This window comes from Trachinotus anak, unplaced genomic scaffold (assembly GCF_046630095.1).
Source record: "Trachinotus anak isolate AG129_WGS33_773 ecotype Australia unplaced genomic scaffold, CSIRO_AGI_Tana_v1 ptg000001l, whole genome shotgun sequence".
Taxonomy (NCBI): domain Eukaryota; kingdom Metazoa; phylum Chordata; class Actinopteri; order Carangiformes; family Carangidae; genus Trachinotus; species Trachinotus anak.
Genome location: NW_027273852.1, coordinates 16,514,711 through 16,540,569, shown reverse-complemented (window position 1 = coordinate 16,540,569; position 25,859 = coordinate 16,514,711). Strand labels below are relative to the sequence as shown.

The window sequence follows — 25,859 nt, the reverse complement described above, 5'->3', positions numbered from 1 at the left end:
GCAGCAGGTGCTGGGGATGCTGTAGTAAAGCAATTTAATTATTTCACAGCTTTTAAATGTTGGAAGAGACAGTACAGTACCTTTTCTGTTTGGATCCAGTCACACATCTAAAATATGTGTTTTTTAGTTGTTTAATTGTTGACGATGCTGTTGATACACATGGTATTTTGCTTACATGCAGCTGAGCTGTTGATTCAAGTCAGCATCGGCATCGTGTGCCTTTTGTGTGCCGAACTGTAATGATGTGGACACCATACGCCAACTAGCACAAACCGGCATTGTGCCAGTCAGGTTTTGGAGCGCACCCTGTGGTTACAGTCTCATTTAGGCCTGGGAAGGGTCCAGATATCAGGCTGGTCCACCTGTTGTACTGTATCAGGTCATTAGGCACAAGGATTACACCAAAGCCAACACTCACATCCAGTGTGTCCAAACACTGATTATCAAAGCAACACAAATAATCTACTTTAAAACAATAACTGTGACCTAGTGACTGGGTATCATTTGATTTTTTTTTTTGCCAGTGTCAATACAATACTTCAGTTTTTGTACCAAAATCTAAATGATACTTTCATCTATATTTTAGTTTGGTGAGTATTAACATTTTTTTTTCTACAAAACATCGTCCTTTTTTGAATTAATATATCAAAACATGTTAACAAAATGAGCCAAACATCCCAAGTGCATCAGTGTTTAATGTTGTCCCAACACAAATGGCTACAATGTAAAAATAAAAGCAAAAACGAAACAAGTGTATATCTGATATAATTTATAATCTGACCAATGCAACGACAGCTCTCAGTGTTACAGCTTTTGAAACTTTGTGTTACAAAGTTTGGTCAGTACTTTCAAAGTACCTTAGTTCATTACCCTGTCTCAGCGTCTATATGATCTCAGGATGGATGTGAGAAAGAAGAAAATTGCCTTTAATGTGACAGGAGATGAGGACTGATGGTGACTAACATGAGGATGAGCGGTCACACGAGGCAGCCGCACCGTGGCAGGAGAAAGAGAGAAAGGGAAGGGTGCAGCTTTTTTTTCAACAAGAGATTATTAAGTTAATCAGTATTGATGAACACTGTCAGATGGAATCTGATCGTGAATGAGACAAAGAAGGCAGCACTGTGGTGAAATCATGACTGCCTCTGGTCCGCCAGGGTTGACAGACCCAATTCTGCCATCACACAAAGGCCAGGCCAATTCCGTCTTGAAAATGGCACCAGAGCAATTGTCACAGTAATATGACAGCCTGCCGCAGCACCCACAGCATGTTCTGATGGCCAATCAGACAGTGTGAGTGAGTCTGAGATCTCACTGATAGACACTTACTAATCATACAGCTAGTATGTATTTAAATATATGACAGAGACAGATTGAGATAGAGATTAAAAGGGCAATAGAAAAGAGTGAATGCTTGAAAACAAAAGAGATTGAGGAAGGTAAAAAGTAGATCTCTTTGATTTGAGAGCAGACTTAATAACAGCAAGGTCTAATCAATGACCACTGATGAAAGAGTGCCTTTTCTGTCCCTGTCTGAACCTCCCAAAACCAACACATTCAACTCAACAGTTCTTTTTCAAGCATGACTGTAGCAGCTACACAGAAGATCCTGGTTATAAAAGAGAGGAAGTTCTGCAGCTCACAAGTTCACAACTGCCTTTGATTCCTTGAAAACTCAAAACAGAGGCTGTTTACTTCCTTGAAAGGATAGCATAAAAAGAAAAAAGTAATCGCGTTTCAAACATGAAACGGCATGCGGAACAAACAGATCTGCAGGGGGCTGTCAAAGGAACTTTACTGTTTCCAAACCTGGATAACTGTTGCCACTTGTCTTCTGATCAGGGGAGCAGGAAACTCAAATGCTGCGTTTGATCGCTCTTGCAATGCCCTTGAACTCTACCCATTCAAAATTCTAGAGCCAACTTCCTTTTCTCTCGGGTCATCTAAATCGTCATCTAAGCCTATTCTGATATGAAAAAAACAAATCCAGAAAGCCAGCACATACAGCAGCACTACAGGTCACAAACAAAGCTCTCACAGCCTGATATTCTTTTATCTCAGCTACTGCAAAGCAAAGAGTGACATCTACTGGTGATCCAGGGAGCTACATGATCACCAGCCTGTACTTTATTGTGATAGTCCACTATGTCATCCATTAAAACATGGCTTCAAGAGCTGTGACCTGTTACATTTAATATGCAAATGAAGCTGAACTGTGTCAGAACTAACATTTGCTGTGTGATTCATGTTATCTTGGCTTTCACTAAGCTATCTTGTTTTCCACTTTGAATACCGAATCTAAAGAGCTGAAGGTCATGGCTGTGCAGGACTGCTCCCATCATCCATGGGGAAAACAGCTGGCAGCTCTGACCCCAGCAACACTCTTTGAACTTTGTACACATTCTGTCTTGAGCTCTGCAGACATATTCGACATATCCTGTGGAAAGGCTGGATTCAGGAGGTGAGACGTCAGTTTGTCAGTTATGGGATATGTCACTAAGAGCCCTGCCTCAACTGTATCCACACAAGTAGAGGAAGAGGTCTCTTGTTTCTTTGCAGCCCTGTTTCTGTTTGATTCTACTTCCCCTTTACAGTAAAAGCCTCTGGTAACTGTTAGTGTCAATGAAACTTTATATAGATATACTACGGCTGGGATAAAAGTATCCAACAAATGGCAAGTGGAGCTGCATTAGTCTTATCTGGAATGTTATTGATTGAGGGTTGAGAGAAAGGCTGAGCCCAAAGTTACATTTTAGGGACCTTTGTGGGCTTGAAACAAATCTGCATCAGGCCCAACAAATCGACAACTGCTGCTGCACTACCAGCAATGATCTATCATTAGGGGGGAAGATAAGTTAACATGGTTAACTGTTCCCCACCTGTAAAAACATGTGTATAATGTTGTGTATGTGGCTCAGGCCCATCTAGGTTTGAAAGAATAACCACTGAAGGTGTCATCTGGGTTATCTTGGCTTTTTTTTTTCTTACAAATCCACCAACATTTTGGAAGTACAGTATAAATTTACTCTTTTATGCGGTCACCCTGAAAGTTGAAACAATAAAACAGCTTGAAATAAATAGTTTGGAAACTGTGGCATGATTATGGTTTTGATTTACTGATAAAATTAAAACTCCTGTTTTATCATTTCTGGAGGACTCCAAATTATAAGGCTCATTAAATCTGTGCATAAAAAATGACAAATTCCAGAAGGTGAGTTTGATCAAAGGTCGGTTAATTGTTATTTACATGGTATTTCTTGTTACCACTGTAAAACACAAACAGGACCATATTGTGTTGTGTAATGTAGTGACCCATAAAAGGTCAAAGGTCTAAGATAAGAAGTCTGCACATGTACCAAACATGTTTAGTCTACATGTTGCTACAGTAGGAGCATACAGAAGGAGACATCACTCTTGATTAAAAGCTGTGACAGGAGCCTTATAAAGCTGGCTGTGAGGAACATACAAACAGGATGCTACAACCACATAGAGTGGCAACACACCCAGGGTGCAAAACTTGAATTTCACTGCAAATTGTAAATACTCTTTTTCAACTCAGGCTCACAAGGGACCTGCGATTCTTCTGCCGAGTATGCTTTAACAAAATCTTTTTTATTTTCTTTACATTTAGCCTCTATCACTATAACATAAGCTTTTCAGTCCACTGATGACTTTCTTACCGCATCCTCACGAGACACAAAGAGAAAGAGACTCAGAAACAAAATTGATTTATGTGTTCTCTGAAAGCCAAAATCTTTTTTAAAAATCCTCAAGTCCGTGGAGTGAAGGCGATATGGGACTCTGGAGGTTTCTGTGGAAAAACAATTTCCTCTACGTATTGATATTTTATGATATACTGCCTCATTGTGCAGCTCAATAGGAATCATTAGACAGATTACTACACAGAAATATTAATTGAAATTACATTGTTAAAGGCACATTACAAGGCACATTATAATTAAAATTACCTTCTCTAAGCACTTGCACTTTCTAAAAGAGGAAAACTGAGTAACACTGAGAATTAAACACTAAGAATAATGGAATTCCTTTTATGTTGTCCAGTGATGGCCTGTCAAAGTGCTTTCTGATAAGGGAGGAAACTGGCAGCAAGGACACAGAAAAGAAATTAAGGATCCACACAATATTGAACTGTCTTTCAGAATCCTGTTCTCTGGCAACCAAATGCTTTCTGACTGTCGCTCTCTCCGGGAACAGGTCTGCACACTGAAGAAAAAGAAGCAGGACCTGGGCTTGAATCAATACAGCTGAACACAGCAGAGCAAACCTGAAAAGCCACAACAATAGTCACCATTGCTTGCTGTGCTGATGTCCATCCTGGTGCTTATACTATTTAGCTCTTACAGATGGCAATGTCAGTCTGTCGCTCAAACTCTGTCTCCTATAAATTAAGTTTCTATACAACTATACTGCAACAGCAAATGTAGCAAACGTAATCACTGGCTGGATTGTGTTCAGAGGCAATGTATTTTTTTAATGAATGAAGAGCTACATTTATCAACAGCACTGGAGTCTTCAGGTGGTGGTTGGGATGGATAGCATCCATCCATCCATCCATTATCTACACCACTTATCTGTACAGGGTAACAGGGGGGGCTGCAGCCAATCCCAGCTGACAACGGGCGAGGGCGGGGTACACCCTGGATGGGTTGCCAGTCTATCACAGGGCTGACATACAGAGACAAACAACCAGGCACACTCACATTCACACCTATGGGCAATTTAGAATCTCCAGTTAACCTAATGTGCATGTCTTTGGACTGTGGGAGGAAGACAAAGTACCCTGAGGGCCCAGATAGCATACAGTGCACAGAAAATGTCCCACCGGAGATGAGGGTCCACAGTCCTGTCTGTGGTTAGGTTTAGGCAACAAAAGATTGGGTAAAATGCAAATAAATATGTTGTGTCTGAGGTCACTGTGAACTTTTGTTTGTATTAATCGCAATCTTTTCCTACCCTAACCAAGTGCTGTGAGTGCCTAAACATAACTACAAACTAGAATTACAGCCTCAGGGTTGTTTACCTCCTTCAACCAAGTGAAGTTGTCAGATCTATGGCCATAATCCCCCCTTCTGTTCCTGAATTACAGTGTTCTATAATGTCCAGAAGTGTATGGCCAAAAATGGGTTTAGTGAGGTGACACTGACCTTGACCTTTGACCACCAAATTCTAATCAGTTCATCCTTGGATGCAAGTGGACATTTGTGCCAAATTTGAACATATTCCTTCAAGGCGTTCCTGAGATATCATGTACATGAGAATGGGATGGACGGACAACCCAAACACATAATGCCTCCGGCCGAGGCATAAATAAATATAATAACGCTGTAGGCACTACAAGTGGTTATTGTGCTTTAAGATCAGATATTGAGTCAGAAAATAAATATGTTGTCTGTGAACATTTTAATCATATGTTCAGTATCAACTTTGACTTCCCCAATATGTAAATGAACATGTCCTCATTACATTTATAGCAAACATAATCTGTTAAGACTGTTAAGAAATTTTGTCCATTCATGGTCCTACTGACTTTGGTGATCCCCTGACTGCTCCTCTAGTGCCACCATCAGGTTTCCATTTGTGATTTGCAAGAAATGTCTCGACAACTCCTGGACAGACTGACAATGACCAAGTACCTGCAAAACTAATGTCATTTTGAACATACTAAGATGGTGAACATGGTTAAGATTCTATCTGCTAGTGCTAGACATCAACTTGTCAGCACTCAATATATACATTCAAAAATAGAAACATTTCCCAGAGCCTGAGGTGACCTATTCAAATGATCTTATCAAATCTTTTTCCAGTTTTTTGTCCAAACCTATGATGAAGAAAAACATTAAATCCTCCTGTTCCTAAAGGGGCTGTTACCTGTGAATATGTGAGAGTTTTACTTGAAAAATGACTGATACAATCAATCAAAATAGTTGCTGATTCATTTTCTGTGGATTGACTAATCCATTAAATTCATACTCAATTCATAATCTTGTCAGCTACATTACAAATCACGGTGAAGTCATTAGATAAGGAGAGGTCCTAACTTTGGCAAGCAACTCAATGTACATGGCTGGTCCTGAACTGGGCGTGGCAGTTGCTTTAAAAAGTTCCCCTAATAAATCACATTACAGTCGTTATAGAAGGCTTATGACTGCAATGAAGATCACGAGTCTCTGTCTTCTTTCCAACCTTTGAAAGGATCATCATCATCACACTTGCCTCGCTTGAACCTGCTACCATAGTGTTTAAAGAGAAGCCTTACCATCGTCTGAGAGGCTGCTGTGTCAGTGGTATGCTCCGCAGAGCTGCTCCCAGCAGCATGAAGAAGGCAGAGAGGAGGAGGGATGCCCGCAAACCTGGAAGACACAAGATATGGTCATGGAAGTAGAAAAAAATATATATTTTATTAGTTTAAAAGCATGACTGCTGTTAATGATTTTTTATTCTAAATCAATCTGTGTTTGTTTTGTGTACAGGCACAAGAAAATAGTCTGATCAGCAGGTCAGTGACTAAAAAACAGATCACATTACGAAAGCTGGAGCCTGCGAACATTTGGAATTTTCTATTTGGTAAATTACTTCAACTATCAATGAACTACATAATACAACCATCCTGCAATAGATCTGACCTTCATGAAGGTTATGATGTTCAGTTTTTGTGGGAACTGTTTTAGAAAGGTGCTGATTCAACTTCATGATCATTTTAGAGGACGTAGTTTGTGGTGCTGTTGAACTGTATTTAGTTACATAGAGAGGTGTTTCTCGTATTTACAGTTATCACTGATGTAAAATGGGATGGACAAAATAACAGCAACATCTGTAAGTATAATCCAATACAGTTCAACAGCACCACAAACTGCTGCCTCCAAAATGACCACATAGTCTATAGTCCTTTATAGACAGTTTAAAGTCTGTATCGCTACTATTATTATTATTGTTATTATTATTCATTTTAGCTTTATGTACCAAATAGACTTGCAAACGAGTGCACAGTATATGGCCAATAATAACACTAACCAAACAGACAACAAGACAACAGAGTTTCTTGTTTGAAATCACTTGGTCAGAGGCAGTGACCTTATGGACAGACTTTTTCTGACCACTTAGAAGTGTCTATTCTCAGTTTCACCCACATGATGTCCACTTAAGGAAACTCTCTCCACTTCCCTGTTCCTCTCTTTTTCATGTGAGCTGACATTTGCTGAAGCTTTGGCTGCCAGGGTATGGCTGTCATTGTCCCTAATGGGAAAACAGGTCACATGTCAATATGGCCATATGGTGATTATTAGAAATTAGTCAGTCATTTGTTTCCACGCATCAAATGGTGACACGTGCCACCACTCCCAACAGGAACTAACAGGAAGTTGTCATTCAGTTCCTCAGTAGATATCTACTGTAGTTAAAAACACTTCACACTTTGGTAATAGTGTTAATCTGATATGGAGACAATCTCTGCCTATCATTGCTTTTAATAATAACACTATTACAGACGATAGAGAGTTAGTTGTGCTGATACATCCAGGTTTGACAGTTACAGCGCATATGTGTGTGTTTGTGTGTGTGTGTGTTAATCTATAACTTAAATAATCATTAGTTCCAGCCCTAATTAGAATAAACAGATGTTTTAAATGCCTTGCATAGCTTTTAAAATACCTGTGGTATGAGCAGTAGCTTCCCCTCTCACTTTAACCATGTTAAGGGGTCCTCTAATGATTCATATAAACACCCCGAATAAAGAAGACTTTAGTTGTTTTAGATAGATCTCATTTTGTAAAGCAAAAACACCAGAATTTCTCGTGTCACATCAGAGATTATGCTACATTTTTCTGTTTTATATAACTGTAAACTGAATATCTTTAAATTTTGAAGTGTCGTTTAAACAAAGCAATTAGTCAAAAAAACATTAATGAAAGTAATTATTAACTGAAGCATTACAGCTATGATGGACACAGAGATATTCCATTGTAGGTTATTCAACTCTCACAAGTGACACCAAACCCGAATCAGTTTATCAAATTGTATTTTTGCAGCATCCAGCTATAATAATGCTGTAGAATACTGCATTTGTATTTACACAAAAATATTTCACATACACAAAAAGTCAGAAACCAAGAGTGGCCCTGGAGGCAAGCTGCTGCAAGCAGGAATTCCAAGCTTTCCGACCTCACAGTTAAATGGGAGGATCAGCGTTGTCTGACACATTCTGCACTCTGTCAGTGCATTTCTATGTCATACCCTAAGCACATTATGACTAGCACTCCGTAACCACATCACATATGACTTGATCTTAAGACTCTAGCCTCTTGTGGATTGCAACTACCGTGTTGTTGATCATCCACAATTTATTTTCCTCTCGGGTAGCAGGAACTCTGTCTCTCTTGTCTGTGGGGAGCACTATCCCCACAGACAAGCTTGAGCAAAACTGAGAGCAGAGCTGAGAGACTGAGAGTGTGTATCATGTACAACAGTTTGGGTTTGTTGCAGCCTCTGGATGTTACATAGGTTTTTTAAACAAGGTCACACCATGGCTTAATACAATTTGTGAGTGCTGAATGAGCTGTCCTAATTCAATATATGACTCAGAGGCAAGCTGGGTCTAAAGCTGAGCAATAACTTTACAGGTCTGTTGGAGAATCTACAGCTGGATTTTTCGACCTTTTACAGTCACTCACTCACTGAGAGCAGCAGATAAAACATGACAACCTATGTTTGGATTAGGCAAACAAAACACCTCAAACTTCTAATTGCTGATGAATCAGAATCACAAGATGTGTTATGTAATTTCTTGGCATGATTTTGCTTGTGGTCTTCAATTCAGCCTAGTTACTGGGATGTTGTTACTGTTTTTGTCACCTGACAGTTCAGCCCGGGCAGTAACTACGACGTGTCAGTCAGGTGATGTGGAGGAACTGGTTAGGTGAACAGCGTCTGACTCAGTCGCTGAAGTCAAGCGGGCTTCTTAAGGCTTCCGTTCCATCACTCAAAGGCACTTAACAAAATATCTTATTTGTCTTGTGGATTTGAACCCTCTTGAAAAGGAGAAGTCTTAAAAGCCCTACAAGAGTTGCTTTTCCCACATAAGCACTTTTTTAGCCCTTAAATAAGTCCAACTCATCAACATGGAACACTGAGCAAAGGAAAGCCCCTCTGCAGACCGATGTTGATTTAAAAAAGTTAAAGTGGGATCAATTGTTTTTTTTCTGCCAACATTTTATAGAATATGGACCATTAATACAAATGTCAACATTCCCTTAAGATGCATGAAAGTGAAATCCGTAAACCTGCAGGCACACTAGAATAGTGCCACATCATTTAATTGATTAATTGACAGACTGTCAACAATTCTTGTAAATCAGTTGGGTCATGTGGGTTTTAAACATCTGATTGGACAAACATTTTAAAGATGTCACTTAAGGCTCTGGAAAACTGTGATGGACATTTTTCACCATTTAATAAAATGAAAGTACCTCCTTCTGTCATTCTGTGAAGTGGACAATGACAATGATAATTTGCTGCAATGCTATCTAAACATACAAATTTTCCTGTAAAAAAAACAAACAAACAATAACAACAATAATAATAATAATAATTCAGTGAGAACCAATTTATTTGAGGAAATGTCTAATAATGGCATCAGCTAACAAACAGGATTGTAGTTGTGGTCCCACTGTTACCTCAGTTACTTTTAAAAGGGTTGATTGGTTTATCAAATATTGACAGACACAGACAGACCTGAAATCTGCAACCAGTTTACGATATCACAGGTATTTTTACATTTAAGTGGCCCTATCTTAATACTATGGAGTCAACAAACGTAGATCAGAATACCGAATAACATCTTAATGTATCTAGAGAAGCCTCTTATGTGTAGGATTCATGTCAAGTCACTGCACCAAACTTCTCAGTGATATATATCAAAAAGACAACATGTCATGTGTTGTCTGTGACTTGAGGGCGATAACAGAGGGGCTGATATCACAACGAGAGGTCAAGAAAACCACGATGTTAAGAGAGGACACAGTGTACCGGAGTAGAAGAACTCACCTTTTTTATCCATTAACCACATAAACAGCAGCCACGGGACGAAGCCCACTGGGCCCCACAGCACCAGAACCGCGATGTCGGACTTGGTGAAGCCGTAAGCATGAACGGCCGAGTTCTGGATGGGACCCCAGAAGTTCCACACCATTCCCTGCATCAGCCCCAGCATGGAAAACAGGGTCAGAACCAGCCATCTTCTCCCGTACACTCTGCTGTTTACTGGCTGACTGTTTGCCTCCGGATGAGAAGGGGCGATAAGAGGCTCCCGTTCGGCCTCGGTGCTCGAACCGGCACCCATAGTCGCTGTCTCCTTGTCAGTTCAGTTAAAAATTCAGGTTTAGACGTCAGGGTGGCAGCGGGAACAGGACGTCTCGCCGGGCTCCCGTCGACCACACAAAACAAAAACAGCCGTTAGCTTCCCTTTCTGGCACTTAACTTTACTGCGCATGCCCAAACGGAAACAGTTTAGTACGTGGAAACTGTCGTCATGGGGCTGCCATTTTGGCTCGTCTGAAGCGTTTGCTTGAGTGGGGCTGTTGCCGCGGCCGCAGAGCCCGAATGGAGTAGGTTCACAGTAAAGTGCTCCAGATGTAAACAGAAACCACACACTGTCATGTGAGCTTTGTTTACTTCCGTCCGTACCTCGACTACACGTGTAGTGTAAGGTGAGTCCTCTGTTTTCCCCCCTGTTTTTCCGCGAAGCTTGCAAACGTTAGCTTTCCCGGGATATCTTTTCACAAACAGAGGCTAGCTGATAGCATCGTCTCGTTATAGGAAGGGGGTTAACTAATTTTGTCTGAGTTGTGAGGTATTTCAAGTTACTCAACCAAAGCGATGAAGCCAAGTTGCCCCGTATGTCAAGTAAAGATAGTTAGGCACATTATCTTAATGTGTAATGACATTAAAGTGATTTATGGTGAGGTACTACTTCGATCAGCTGAGAAAAGTATAAGAAAACATGAGGTACAAAATGAGTACAAAGGGCGATTAAAATGGGTTAACAGTAACCAACCAGTAACGTGAAAAGAAAGTTAGATAACATTAACTCAGCTATGGCTTCAACTAACGATGATTTTCAAAATCGATAAATCTTTTTGATCAATTGGTTAGCCGGTGAAGTGCCCACCATAACTTCGCAGAGCTTTCATATTTCCTATCTCGTGCAACCAAAATATTCACTTTGCCATGATGCATACGATGATACGTACTCTATAGTCTGGTGACTTTTGGGTCATACATAACCAGAACCAGCTATGTGCTGAAAACCCATTGAAGTGCGAGGATATGAATGTGTTGTATGTGAATTCTGAGTACAGAAATAATTGAGATGTTGATATGCATGGTAATATTCATGTAATGAAAACACAAACAAAAACACACTTTTAAAATGAGATGAGGAGATTCTCTTTCATTTGTTTTAAATGATTGTTAATTTATGCAAACTATACTCATCACTTGAAAATGAATCCATAAAACTACTGATCTGTGATGAAGACACATTTTCTACACTGCTGATCTTGTTACTTTCACCTCTTTGCTCTCACAGACTGACCCTGCTGTCAATTGCTGAGTGACATTTAAATGGGAGCAAATCTCTCCAGACCCCAGAAGACTGGAAGCTGTTTTAGGTGTTTTTAAGGTTGTCACTGAAATGGCACAGGGCTGAGGGGGGATTGAATTGCAGTTTCTTCGGCTTGCAGACACCTCAATAATCTTGTTAACTTTTTTCCTACAGAAGATATCTTAGCTAGTAGTCACTGATATAATCTCTGTGAATGGCATTGATAACGATGATAATGTAACACCACAACTTAAATACCATTTATTTATCAGCTGATCTGTATCAACATCCTCTGTGCTGCAGCTCATTACCAGTGTGTACTACGGGCCATGGCAGCCAACTCCATTAAACCCTTCAGTGCAGAGGAGACCCAGAGGATTCTGCATCATCTGCAGCAGCCGGCAGTCTTCATGAACATGACCTGTGGCTGGCCTGTTCTCCACTGGACTGCAGAGCACCTGTCTACCTGCATTGGTGACAAACTGATCCGGTTTAGACTCGGGAGAAAAGATGGGTTGAACAGTAAGCTCTACAGTAACAGTAACCTAAGATTCATCTTGACAGATCTGGGTTGAAATAATTCCTGTGTAATTAATCACCTGGATTGAACATGCGGAATAAAACAAGACTTGTGGGTCCCAAAAAAGATTCAATTCAGGCTACTCAACAACACTCTTGGTAGGCTTAAGTTTATTTGAAACAGGAAGTATGATAGATAGATGAATAGAAGAAGAATAGAATGGAGGCTATAATAAGAAAAAATGATATAGCAATATTGAGGCACTGATAAATTCATGGACTTTTGACTCATAGGATGTCATTTCCGTCCTGCATCTACCTATTAAACCCTTAAAATCTGGGGTCTTCATGCCTCTGCACCGGCAACGGCCATGGCCAGAGGCATTATATTTCCTTCTGTCTGTCTGTCTGTCTGTCTGTCCCATTCTTTTCACTTTCTTGTTAAAGTGAGATATCAGTAACGCCTTGAATGAATTTCTTCAAATTTGGCAAAATGTTCACTTGGACTTAAGGATGAACTGATTGAGTGGCACAGACAGCTGTGAGGTGGCATTTCTAGTTGCTGTTTTCCAGTATCCTAAAACAATTTTGGAAGCTGTAACAGGAAACGCAGTGTGTTTTAAAGAGAAGTTTAGTACATGAAATGTATCCCCTAAAAAATGATTTCAGAGACAGTGGTTTTCTTCAAACAAACTATCCTCTCCACTCTCAATCATGAATCCAAAATGGTCTGGCCAAAGCACACTCTAATAGGCAATGCAAGAAATTTCCATTCAAAACTTTCAGCATAATTTATAATTAATCAATTTCAATATGTTAAATTAATAAGCTTTTTCTGGTTTTGTGTTTCTGACCACATCAATGCATAGAGCCTCATACAGCAACACTCTATTTCCACCCAATTTTCAGTGGTCATAGAATAATTGCCTGCAGTCTGATGTAGTTCATCCTCTGACAAGTGATAATTTACAGATTAGACTGTAGTTAACAAGGCTCGATGAAGAGGCTGTTTAATAATCTAATTTAAAATGTCATGTAAGCAAAACACAATGCAATGAGGGTTTTTGCCTTTGAACATCTGGTGTATTCTGCCACCAGTGTGGCTCTAAAACAGCCATAATAATGACTCCTCCTGTGATAAATAACAGTGAGCAGGTCCTCCAATAAAAGCTAGCTAATTAGATTTCTAAATCACCTTTTTCAGCTGCAACAGCTGACAGGAGGGCATTGGTCATTATAAGTGCCGTCACTCAAACATAACCACACGTTATTTACTAAAACAAAAATAAAAGTAAATGACTACAACTGTGATTTATTTTTCTCATAAAAGTGGGTAAAACAAAATTCCATTCCTCTGTGACTGTGCATACTGCAGTGATTCTGGTGTATGAATTGCATTTCTTTTCGTATAGATTACTTAAATTGTTGTCCAGGGATTATTGTCTTTCTTATTCTCTTTCTTGGATCTATTCTTTCTATTTTCTCCCGTTCTCATAGCACCTCTGTTTGAGACCCAGTGTTCCTATGTGGAGGCCAAACTGGTGCACTTTCTCAGCTGGACCCGGGGTCAGACTGGGGCAGATGTTGGGCCTTTTTCTGAATTCCCCTACTCAGAGTATTGGGCTTATGCTGACTACAAATACATCGCCATCCTGTTTCAAGATCAGCCTTCTATGTTCGAGGTAATCAGGGTCCTGCGTACATACATAACCTTTTAAAGTAAACCTGTGGGACACCCTGGGTTGGTGGTGCTATTCCTGGTGTATTTTGGTCTGTACCGGACTCAATCTTCACACAACCTTGATAAATTATACATTGTTTGTAAGCTCAAAGTCTCCTGAGTCTATCTGTGAAAATAATTTTAGGATCCTCATATCACTGCAACAGGTACTGACACATTTCAGACATGCAGCTTTTGCTCAGAAGTGTTTTCGGCACAAAAGGTTCCTCTACAGGCCTTATAGTCCATTTTTTATTCCCAAGAAAAGGCAAGCCAAAAAACATTTTGAACATGTTTGCGCCTTTGAAACTTTGGCTCAGTATCTCTTATCCTCATTCTGATGGGTTGAAGTAGGTTTGAAGAACAGTAATGTTTTTATTTTGGGTACTTCCTGGTATTTGCACAAAGTGAGATCTAGTTTTACAAATTCACAAATACTTCATAAGTATCTCAGTTGTTTGAACACTGCAACTAGAGCACTTTATTTTGAAAAGCACACTAATATTTTTAGGTAGTTTCATGATTGAAAACACAGTCACCTTGCATGAAGTGTTTGAAGATCAGACTCTGATTCAGATTCTTGATGTGAACCTGGATGTGCTCCCATTCAGCCACAAGAGCACTAGTGAGGTGGGCCATTGATGTTGGGTAAGGAGGTGTTGAATGGTGTTAAGGTCAGAGGTCTGTGCCAGCCATTTAAGTTATTCCATGCCAAACTGGGCCATTTCTTTATTAAACTTTCTTTGTGTATAAGGGCATTGTGTTGATGTAGGAAAGGGCCTTTGTTGGAGGCACAAAAATGTCTAAAATAGCATTAAGATTTCCCTTGAAGGAGCTACGAATCACCTTGAAAAAAGCAGCAGAACAATAAAGTATGTGGACCTTGGTGGCTGTACACATTGGCCATATTGTGTATCCTAAGGAAAATAATATTCTCCCTCAACTCAAAAGATCCATGATAATCTCAACCAAGAAGGTGATGTTTTCAGCTGTGTCTCTTAATTTGTCAGCAGGATTACACAAAGAGTACTAAACCGATTTGCACCAAACTTTCTGGAGGGATGGGGCATGGGCCATGGAGGAAGCCATTACATTTTGGGGCTGATCCAGATCATTTACTATGAATTGTTTTGTTTTGTTGTTTTTTTTTTGTCTGAGGTGCAATGCAATGTTAAATGATAAAAAAAAGGCAGAACAGTAAACATATAATCATCACAGACCTGGTCCTTTAGTATTATTTAGGTATTAGACTTCAAGCTGGAGAATATTTTGCAGATACCAGTGACCAGCCAGGTTCAGATATTTTGCCAAATTAAAACAAATGACAGAGAATCCAGGATCAACTTAAACACCAGTTTTATTAATGTTTTCATTGTTTAAACATGTCCATGTATGTCAACATCTTAATTGTTTCTGTTCTCAGAATGAACAAACACATCCTGGTGGAGCTGGCCATGCATGACTTACTTACTATTTATACATGACCCAGAAGTATATAATCACATACAGTTTAATCGGATGAAGCCAAGAAATGTTATGAATACCAAATTTAATTTTAGATAACAATAAACACAATTAGAAGCTGTTTTCTTAAGGCTTCATTTAAAAAATATTATTCACACACTATTATCGAATTGCAGCAGCTTCAGCTTATCAACAAATTAAAAATTGAATGAAAAAAAAAAGAAAGAGCCAAAATGGTCTCTTTTTTTTCTTAAAATGTTCAATTTTGTTTTGACATTTTCAATTAAAATGTTAAGCTTTTTCCTGTAACGACTTTATTATTAGCTGCTATTCTTGTCCTGCAGTAAGTAAAGGCATAAAAGTGCCATCCGTTCCCAAGCCGCTGCCACACGTTCGTTTCATTTTATCTCAGTGATAAATTTTTACTGGGCACCCACCTGCAATTATTACCTGCTGACATTCATGCCTTTGAGACTGGCAGACGTGGGCTTTTTATAGGATAAATGGTGCTGAGGAAAAAGCCTGAAGGCTAGATTGACCAGTCTGTCATTTACAGCTGTCTGCCTACATGGTAATGACTTCATTATTTGGGTTACTGGCGCGATTGTTACACCTTTATACTCTGACAGGACATGATTGACAGGCCAGCTTTTCTTGAAAGATGGCAAATATTGTAGTTTAGCTTCTCTACACACAGGGACCTTGATTGGTAACCTATAATAGGTCCTGTCAAAGTAGCTGATGAGGTGGGGCTACATCTGTGAGTTTACAGCCAACCTGTGACAGTTGTGAAAATGTGTCATGTCTCCATGTCATGTCAGATTCATGGGAAGAAAAAAAAAAGGGACTTGTAATTTAAAAATTAGACTGCTGTTAATATTTTCATATTATTTTGGATCGATTATTGTCATGTGTGTGTTTGTGTGTTGGTGTTGTAGGAAGTAATGTGGTCCAACTTTGGTTTTGAGGGACGTAACGGGAGAGAAAGCACCTTATGGATTGGCACAGAGGGGGCCAACACACCGTGCCACCTGGACTCTTATGGCTGTAACCTGGTATTGCAGGTACAAGGACGGTAAGAAGGATTATAGCATGTGTTTGCTGCTTTTTATGCACCAAAGTAGCCTGATTATAAATCAGTAATCTGGTTTCTTGAACATCATATAAACAAGAAAGGTTTCTTGATTCTATTTTCTTTATTAGTTTAAAAGAAACAGGTAGATTTCTGCTGAAAAACCCGATTATAAAGAGAAAATAATGTTCAGTGTGGTTTAAGGTAAAACATTCTTAAATTCCTAATTTGAATATAACGTTTGGGTTATGTGATTGTAAGAACTAAACAAAGTAAGGCTAGATTGATGCCAAATACTTTGGCAGGTACTATTTCCTACTTATCATACTACATTACACTGATAAATGTCATAATACAGATTGGAGATTATTTTGTCCTTCTCCAGGCCTTTACATTAAGATACTTTTGTGATTCTTGTTTCAATAATTCTAAGGTTGCAAATAGCATGTCTATAATTTCTGTTTTAATATATCAATAACGTCTCTAATTTCAATGATATGTAAGGATTATGTGCATGTGTTGAAGCTTGCTGCACTTCTGGCAGATTTTTAACTGATATATGTCACATTTCTGCGCCAGGCAGAAATAAGACAGACAGATGCAAAGTAAGATATTTTATATCTTTAAATATATGTTTGAATGCAGTAGGTAATGGACAAATCTGACATACAAATTTGGCTATTCCCCCGTTCTGATGTTATCAACAGAACTTTAAATAATCATCACTCATTTCCCTGCCTCATCAATATTGCTTCACTTAAAACAGATGCAGGCACCTGCAGTCTAAGTGGCTGTGAAACATGTAATATGGTAAAATGGTCAGTGCATTAAGAAATAGTTTTGGGCTCTGCACTGCAGAGCCAGCGCAAACGCTTGTTTAGAAATATGGGTAAATGCAAGAGGCATGCATCGTCTGGATGTAAACTTGTAGTTGAGTGTACTGGTACAACACATGTAAAGCAGGTGTCTGATTTTTGACCTGTTTTGTTTTGTTTGTTCTATATCTAGTTGCTCTCAAACAGAAAAAGTGCATAAAGAGAGATACACCCATCAGCCACAACGTTAAAAACACTGACAGGAAGATAACATTGATTATCTTGTTACAATGGCATCTGTCTTGGGGTCGGGGGATGTATTAGACAGCAGGTGAACAGGCAGTTCTTGAAGTCGATGTGTTGGAAGCAGGAAAACTAGGCAGATCTGTGATGGCTTGACGACTGGGTCAGAGCGTCTCCAAAATGGCAGGTCTTGTGGGGTGTTCGTAGTATGCAATGTTTACCAAAAGTGGTTCACAGAAGAACAACCAGTGACAGGGTCATGTGTGCCCGAGGCTTGTTGATGCACGTCAGGAGCAAAGGCTGGCCTGTGTGGTCCACAGAAGGGCTATGTAGCAAACATTTCTGAAAACCTAAATACTGGTTATGATAGAAAGCTGTCAGAACACACAGTGCATTGCACCAGCTGCAGACCGGCCATGATGGCCCCAGTCCATCACCAGAAGTGCCTGTAACGTGCATGTGAGTGTCAGAACCAGACCACGGAGCAATGGAAGAACTATGGGAAGGCACTATGGGAAGATGACAAGCTGACAGAGGCAGTGTGATGCTTTGGGCAATGTTCTGCTGGGTCCTGGCATTCAGATGGGTGTTACTTTGACACGTAGCACCTACCTAAACATGGTTGCAGGCCAAGTGCACCCCTTCATGACAACTGTATTCCCTGATGGCAGTGGCCTCTCTCAGCAGGATAATATTCCCTGCCACATTGCAAAAACTTTTCAGGAATGGTTTGAGCATCTGTGGGAGGTACTGGTAACAGAAGTCTGATCCACGGAGGCTGCACCTCGCTCGATGCTTTTAAGGACCTAAAGGACCTTTTTCATACCTCAACGGGTCAGAAATGTTTTGGCGGCACAAGGTGGACCTGCACATTAGGCACTTGGTTTTAATGTTGTGGCTGATCAGTGTATACCCCCTGAGAGGCATACAATAATGCTATACCTGTCATGAGTCTCTACACTTAATACAAATAAGGAGTTGTAACCGAGCCGAAAGGAGGCTCAGGATTCCATACCGCAGCTGTATTTCTCCACTCCGGTGCTGGTGTTTTTCTGCCTGTTAACCACCCAGCTCTTCCATAACATGAAAGGTGCAGGGTACCATAACCGCTGACACAGAGTGTGATCTGTCCTCTGCCCTCTGAAAGAGAGTTAATTTGTCGCAGAGCTCACCAGAGCAGTGGGGAAATGGAGATAGAGGGTGAGGAGCTATATGGGGCGCCGTGAGTCAATAAACAAAAGAGGAAAGGTCTTTGTGTATCTTATCTCACTCTGCTGTTCTCCCAGAGAGCAACAGTTTTATCTCACTCCTTGTAATTGGGTCTCAGCTTCTTTTATTTGGTATTGATCTCAAAGGGAATGAAATTCAGCTGAAGCAGTTCTTTGACACGGCTGATCCATGAAAATACAACAGTGCTGATTGATTTCATGACATTTGTGACAATGGTGGGTCAGATGCACAGGAAACAATGATGGCAGTGTTTTTAAACAATGGCCAAACTATTCGGGGGATGTAATCTGAGTTTTAGGTTAGAGAGAACTGGATTCTTTTACGCTGATTAATTTTCAGTTGACCCTGTCGGCTTTCATCATCTCACAGAGTGATGTAATACATTTAGAAATTGATTAAAAAAATGCTGCTTGGATTTTTAAAACACCATAGAAAGAATAAAAAAATCCAAATTGTGTTTTTGTTTTTATTTATTGTCCACTGTTAGTAGCCAATGAGCAGTGAAAATGATAAACCAGTGTAGGATGCCTTTAATCTATTTGAGTAATTCATAATAACAACATTTTCTTCCTCTCCAAGTTATTCCTATATTATGTGTTGTATCTATCTAAGTCCAGGAAAACATTAACATAATTACTAATATTTACGAGGCTCAGTCAAAGTTGTGTTTACAGTTTTGGAAAGCTGTGTTCTTGGCTTACAGCAAGCTGCTCAGCCTGAATTTACAGCTTACTGGGTGATTTACTGACACCACTCTGCCTGACCCAACAGATGAATTCATTTCTAACAGCGGTCTTTGTCTGCTCTTTAGTCTGAAGTCATATCTAACTGTGACAGTTCCTCTTCATAGGAAACGCTGGCACCTCTTTCCTCCAGAGGACACGTCTAAACTCTACCCGACCAGGATCCCCTATGAGGAGTCCAGTGTCTTCAGCCAGGTGGATGTGCTCCATCCAGACCTGAGGAGGTTCCCTGACTTCCACAGAGCCAGGGTCCACACCGTCACTCTGCATCCAGGACAGGTTAGGATTCTTGACATAATATTCTGCAAAACATGAAGCATTACAAAGATCAGATTATTGGCTAAATTTGATCAGTTATACTTCCACTTCCACGACAGTGTCTTTGGCCATGGAGATATAAAATCAGCTTCTCTCAATGTGCTCAATTTCATTTTGTGCCGAAATAAGATCAATGTTATTCCAATAAAATTATTGAGGACATAGTTTATACCTTGGTGATTAAGTTCTCATCTTGGCATTATTTTGTTCTTCAATTTAATTCAATTAATATGAATAAGAATATACTTGTGGATGGAATTATTTTTCATTAAACAGATTTTACTTTTTTTTTCTTTTTTACTAAACTCCCTAAGAGGACCAGGGCTGAAATAATTAGTCAATTAATTCATAATTAAAATAACTATTTTTATAATTGGTGAATGTTTAAGTCATTTTTTTAAAGTAAAAATGCCAAATGTTAGACTTTCCTGTTTTTCTTTGTCTTATGCAACATATTATCACATAAGACATAACAGTATTTATTAGGTAGATACTATTTTCTGGCCTTTTGTAGACTAAACTAGTAATTGAGGAAATAAATGCAGCCTCAAATGCAATTCTCAGTCAAACTTTGTCAAATAGCTGTATTGAACAATAATATATATATATATATATATATATATATATATATGTATATATATATATGTACACATAATACCAGTATGGTTTGACCTCTTAGACAAAACATATTGTCCTTTTTGTATTAAACATTGAACAAAATCAACACACCTCTTTTTTCAATGAGTGTTTTTTTTTCAGGCATTGGAAAACCACCAAGAGTGATTTACTGAGGTTTGATGTTATGCAATACTGTAGTTCTACATTTATGTGATGAACTGCTCATGACACAGAAGCAATAACCATAAAATGTGGCTTTATGGGTCCTTAAGCTCTGAACATGTAAAAGTAGACTCAACAGTGAGATTTATTTGTCGTGGTGTCCTCCATAAAAGTGTGAAGCAAGGCAACGGTCGTGACTTGTGTTCCAATTAAATTGTAGCCTGCTCAGTTATAGGGTTTCACCTTCAGCAGAATGGAGTTTTTATATTAAAGGAAGTGGAAGGTTAAGCTACATTAAAGTCAGTTGCGTCATCACTCTTGATGACTTGTCTAGAGGGAAGTTACAGGATCATGTCTAGGCCTGTAAATCATCTGACAAATCAGTCAAGTTCCTGTATTCTGTTCTGCTTAAGAAGTTCAGAGTTCGGAGCTGGCTTTCATGGTGGCCTAATTTTCAGAGACCACTTTTGCAGACCACTACTGCAGAATGTTCCTGGGTATAATTGTTCTTCTTTGCCTTGTTTCAGATTCCAGCTGCATTGTTTTTCAAGAGCTCTGGTAGTATGCCAAATACCCTCCTATCAGCTACACCAAAACCCTCCTATCAAGTTACTCTGTTGGCTGATTGTGGAGCCATGTGTAGGTCTGGATCACTGTTGATAGCATAACAGGCTAGTTTTGCTTATTTTGTGAAGACTGAGTAAAAGGCTCTCACTCTGTTTATTACCACCCTTTCTTTTTTTACTGCAATGTTATCCAGGTAAGTTTTGGTGTAAATAGGTGGATCTCGTGGTCAAAATCTGTAAATAGTGATTTAGTTTAATCATAAGGAAGAAAGGAAAGCCGGTTTGCTGTCTTTCAGAGCTATCAACACTGTATCTCACAGTCTTCAGGTGTTGTCACATGACCTTAATCTGGTCCCTTAGTTATAGACATATCTTGATATATGAGAGGCAAATCATGAGCCTCATCTTGGTTTAAAGCTGGTCTTTGGCATCCAATCAATGGTGTGGCTGGATCTGGCATTTCCATAGTTAGGATAGTTAAGGTATCTACAGCAATCTCCTACAAGATGGCTGCACCTCTGCAAATCAAATCAAAGCACAGACCATCCCTCTTGTCTTGTCAGACCTTAGGCCATGAATGAATAAGGACTGCTGAGGAGACAGGGAATCAATAAGGCTCACCCATTTTAATAGAGTCACTTGATAGCGTAAGCCACTGACAGTCTTGGTGGAAAGAGGTATGTGCTGCCATCTAGTGGATGATCAGTACAGTCATGCATTCTCTCCACATTTATCACAGAGGCCCGAAGATAAAAAGGAGGGGAGTGGATGATGTCGCTAAACTGTTCATCCATTTAAGCTTCTAATGACGCTTTATCGTCTCTGCTCAGGTGCTTTATGTTCCCAGGCACTGGTGGCACTATGTGGAGTCAGTAGATCCCATCACTGTCAGCGTCAATTCCTGGATCGAGTTGGTAAGCAGCTCAATTTCGTCTCTTCCCTCATCAGCTGAAAACCTCAAATAATGAAAAGATGCTGCATGACTTTTGCGCCTCAAATAAATTTGAGGCACGTTGGTTCTCCTTATCTCCACCCTGAGGAGCCCCTGCTCACAGATGAAGGCCCCTCTCAGCTTTGAGTAATGAACAGGTCTGGCAGTAAAAGATTCTCCCGTCATTATGATGAGTGTATGTGGACAGCAAGGAGTGTGTGCCGCATGAAAAAAGCTCCCCGCTGCCAGACAAATGTTTATTCAAACAGTGGGTCCCTCTCCAGCTTTCCCTGCAAGGTCACAGACACAACAAACTGTGCCTGCAGCATACTCAGAGGCTGCGTCTTTGTGATTCAGTGTAATTATGTTGATATGCAGCACTCGCACTTGTTTTGCTTGGCTTTCTGTTCCTGCACAGGACGTGGATGATGTGGCAAGGGTTAGTGAAGCTGTGACCAAGGCTGTCGTCTGTGCTATTAAAAGGGCCCCGAGTGATGACAACAGTGACAACTGGCTAAATCCCACTGAGGTAGCAAATTAACACCTCCTCCGATCAACAGCTCCCCAATTACTGCTTCTTGCTTGTATTTGTGTTGCTAAAAAAAGAAAACAAACACAATTTCTTGTTTCTGTTAAACATATAAGTGCCTGACATTGTTCTCAGTTCAAATTTCACTGTGCAAGGAATTCTTCCTAGAGGACTGTATGGAGTGTCGGTGATGGCAGAATGAGAAAACAAATCTAGTCAATGCTCATGTAGATCCTTTCATCCAGTAGTGGTATAAGTCAGGCCTGAGAATCAGTTCTGTATCATCAACTTGAACTTTGATTTGAATTGCTTCTTGATGATATGAGCAAACAGTTTTCTTCATAATAAAAATAATGATAATATAATATTCATGATGTTGTTTCAAAATTTTGGTCCAAATCAATCAGTAAGTTTGACCAGTTTTTATTATTGATAAAAAACTGACAAATAAAGTCAATCTTTTTTTTTTTTTTTTTTTTTTGCTTGTGTGAAAATCTTTATCTGATATAATGATTAATATTGAAACACTGCATTTTGTTTATTTTACATGTGACTTTTACATGCATTCCTCACATATTCATATGTCTCAGTATCCTCATCAACATGCTTTTAACATTGATTTCAACCTTATCACACAACCATCAGCTCTACGCAACGTTTTCAGAATCCTTAATCTTGGTTATTAATAACCCATGCTTCAAATTGTTGAATGTGTTTTATAGGTATAACCTAATCTTACATAACCAGGAACTCTGTCTCAATAAGTTCTCAAACTTTCTCATTTAATTTGTTGTACTTTTTTTTATTTATTTATTTTGCATCAGGTGCAAGAGGCCAGTATAACTGATGATGATACTCTGGTCTGTGACAGATTGCTAACCACTGTACCTCCCACACCTTCTCCTTTTCTGTGTATCAGTCAGCACAGTCGGGCAGCTTCTGCCACTCAGAGGGTATATTTATCCCACCTACATGAGGTCATTTACTGTGTACTCACAGTATGTGCTGCTGTATAGAACCACAGATGTTGGGGAGAGACTCCAAGCTCCAGGAATGCTTGAACTCTAACGCTTTTACTTTCTCAGTGTTTTCTCAGCTGTTTTTCTGTCAAGCAAAATGACAGCTGACATATGCTGTGCTATACCAGAGCTTTAAAGCAGCCAATATAAGTCTGAATATTATAGAAAGTTATAGAGTTAGGAAAGTTTAATAAATACTTACATGATAAGTCTTTAAAAAATAATAAATAATAAAGCCTTAATTGATAGAGACATGAATAAAAGCTAAAGGTGGAAATGGTTCCCCAAAAAACTTTTATTAGCCAGTTGCTGCTGCAAGATAAAACTTTTCTGGTAATAAACTAGTTACTAAATGAGCTCTAAAGCCCATGTGTGTAGAATATTTATGTGATTATAGCTTCTTTAAAATTTTACTGATGGTGTACTGATGGCAAATTTTTACTTGCATAAAAATAAGCTAGTGAACAATAATAAAGTAGGATATATTGGCACGCATTGTTGTCTGCAGCAGTGTCTCTTGAATATACCACTTGGGTTCACTAAAGTCATACATTTTCACATCCTACACAGAATAAATAATTTTTTTTTGTTAGACAGTTAATTTTTAATATAATTCACCAAAATGATCCAGACATGAGGTGATTTGTTGCTTTCTTTGTGTTTTTATATTTTGGGAAAACAAACCCATTACAGCCCTTTTTTGAGACCAAGCCGACCTTCTGTGTGGAAGAAGTGCACTGCTTTCCTCTCATTATCTTAAAGACTTGAAATACAGTATGTCTCCATGACAACTAGAAATGTTAACATCTTTATGAGGCCCAATGTTAGATTTAAACCTCCAAATCAAACAAGCCTTGTGATAGCAGCCCAGCACACAGAGGTGAAAGGTGCCTACTTAGCTGGCAGCTCGTGCTTAGGGAACTCTCAGTCACAGTTTGTCTGTGCTCTGTTTCTGCAGGAAGGAGTAGCATCCCATAATGAGAACATGCAGTATGTGAACCTGGCAGTTGGGGCTTGCGCTCAAAGACAGAAGGACCTCTGCCACAGCAAACGGACCTGGGACCCAAGAGACACCCGTCCAGCTAAACGGGACTCCAGCGGACAAATTAGGAAGAACAGTGATCCGGTGAGGGAATCCGTGCCCTTCAGAGTCCCCTTTGGGCCACATCTCATCCCTGTGCGCTGTCAGCAAGACTCCCCAGAAATGAGGGAGGCGACCCCAAAAGATCTGGAGTTCAAATCCTCAAGGAACAGCACAGGCACATCTCAAGAAGACTGCACTGTCAGCTCAGAGGCAGCACACAGGACTGAGGCTGCACCCGCTGTCAGACTCCACCAGGGAAAACAAGAATGTGGCCCTGGCTTAGCTCAGTGTAGAGCATGTGATTGTGCAGATGAGACGTCAGAGAGCTCTTCAGAGGATTATGAGGAATCAGCTCATGCACTAATAACCACTAATGACCTGTTAGCCTGCCTGGTGCATCCTGATATCATCACCCGTGTCACGGAGCTTCTACTGGAAAGGCACACAGGGAGTCACAGGACCACTGCATCCTCATAGCTTTAATATTCACCTGCCATACACAATACACAAGCCTCACTGGAGTACACAGTGATTTAGAGCTGTGAAAAGATCTTTCGCTGCAGACATTCATCCTCCACACTACCAGTAATGCTTTGGTGTCAGTGAGGAGTGAGAGAGGAAAGATGAAGATTAACGCAGAGTTTCACCCTACTCTTCTTTCTCCTCTCATCTCTCAAGGTCCTCCTCAGATTAACCCCGGATGCCAGATGTCAAAACCAAAACTAATTGTAATGCGATGAGTGACGCCATCGAGTGGCTCTAACATTTCCTTGTTTTGTTGTCCTGCACATGCTAATACTGTTTGGTTCTTCCAGAGTAAGAAAAATGACCACTTAAATCAATTCAGTATGCTAATGAGCCAAACAATGCAAGATGATATTCCAGGGATGTGAACGTTTGTTTTCCGCATAATGTTTCTCTGTCATTTAGCGATGAGGATTACCATTGACCAGCCACAGAGCGCTGATCGTAATGGTTTTGATGATTAATGAGAGCTGTGTGAGCAGCGCTGAATGAAATGGGTCTGTTTGAATACAGTCTGCCGCCACAGGTCACACATCTCACAAGAGACGAAGGAAGGGTGTCCATCTACAAATATAATAAATGTCATCTTTTATTTGCTAAATGTCACCTCCTGTCCTTTCTTTCCCTCTGACATCAATTGTATTTCACGCACCTGACCATAGATAGATTTTACACATTTTACAG

At 39.8% G+C, this 25,859-nt stretch overlaps 2 protein-coding genes across 6 annotated transcripts in view; one reads left to right on the top strand and one right to left on the bottom strand.

Moving 5' to 3' along the window:
- Window positions 1–10,497, bottom strand: part of slc49a4 (solute carrier family 49 member 4) — a 47,488-nt gene extending 36,991 nt beyond the window's left edge. For both annotated transcript variants that reach the window (XM_071480806.1, XM_071480814.1), the window contains exons 1-2: window positions 10,060–10,497; window positions 6,278–6,371 (exon numbers count right to left, since the gene is read on the bottom strand). In XM_071480806.1, coding sequence (XP_071336907.1) covers window positions 6,278–6,371; window positions 10,060–10,354 — 389 coding nt within the window. In that variant the 5' untranslated portion in view covers window positions 10,355–10,497. The remainder of the gene's footprint in view (window positions 1–6,277; window positions 6,372–10,059) is intronic.
- An 83-nt stretch (window positions 10,498–10,580) lies between these two features.
- On the top strand, window positions 10,581–25,776 carry hspbap1 (hspb associated protein 1). Of its 4 annotated transcripts, none has more exons than XM_071480791.1 (9): window positions 10,583–10,721; window positions 11,603–11,684; window positions 11,921–12,139; window positions 13,634–13,818; window positions 16,259–16,395; window positions 19,531–19,702; window positions 21,918–22,001; window positions 22,437–22,547; window positions 24,525–25,776. In XM_071480791.1, the coding sequence occupies exons 3-9, from the start codon at window positions 11,947–11,949 to the stop codon at window positions 25,125–25,127; spliced, it is 1,485 nt and encodes a 494-aa protein (XP_071336892.1). In that variant the 5' UTR covers window positions 10,583–10,721; window positions 11,603–11,684; window positions 11,921–11,946; the 3' UTR covers window positions 25,128–25,776. The 4 variants fall into 4 exon arrangements, with proteins under 4 accessions (XP_071336883.1, XP_071336892.1, XP_071336875.1 ...); XM_071480774.1 differs by having other exon boundaries at window positions 11,603–11,695; XM_071480782.1 differs by lacking the exon at window positions 11,603–11,684 and having other exon boundaries at window positions 10,581–10,721.
- Window positions 25,777–25,859: the final 83 nt, after the last annotated feature.

What these genes read in the sequence shown, in the direction of transcription:
- hspbap1 (XM_071480782.1), top strand. Translation starts at nt 11,947, where the DNA reads ATGGCAGCCAACTCCATTAAACCCTTCAGTGCAGAGGAGACCCAGAGG. An exon ending in GTATTGCAGGTACAAGGACG is followed by an intron (nt 16,396 to 19,530) that starts GTAAGAAGGATT and finishes TCCTCTTCATAG; the next exon opens with GAAACGCTGGCACCTCTTTC. An exon ending in ACTGGCTAAATCCCACTGAG is followed by an intron (nt 22,548 to 24,524) that starts GTAGCAAATTAA and finishes CTGTTTCTGCAG; the next exon opens with GAAGGAGTAGCATCCCATAA.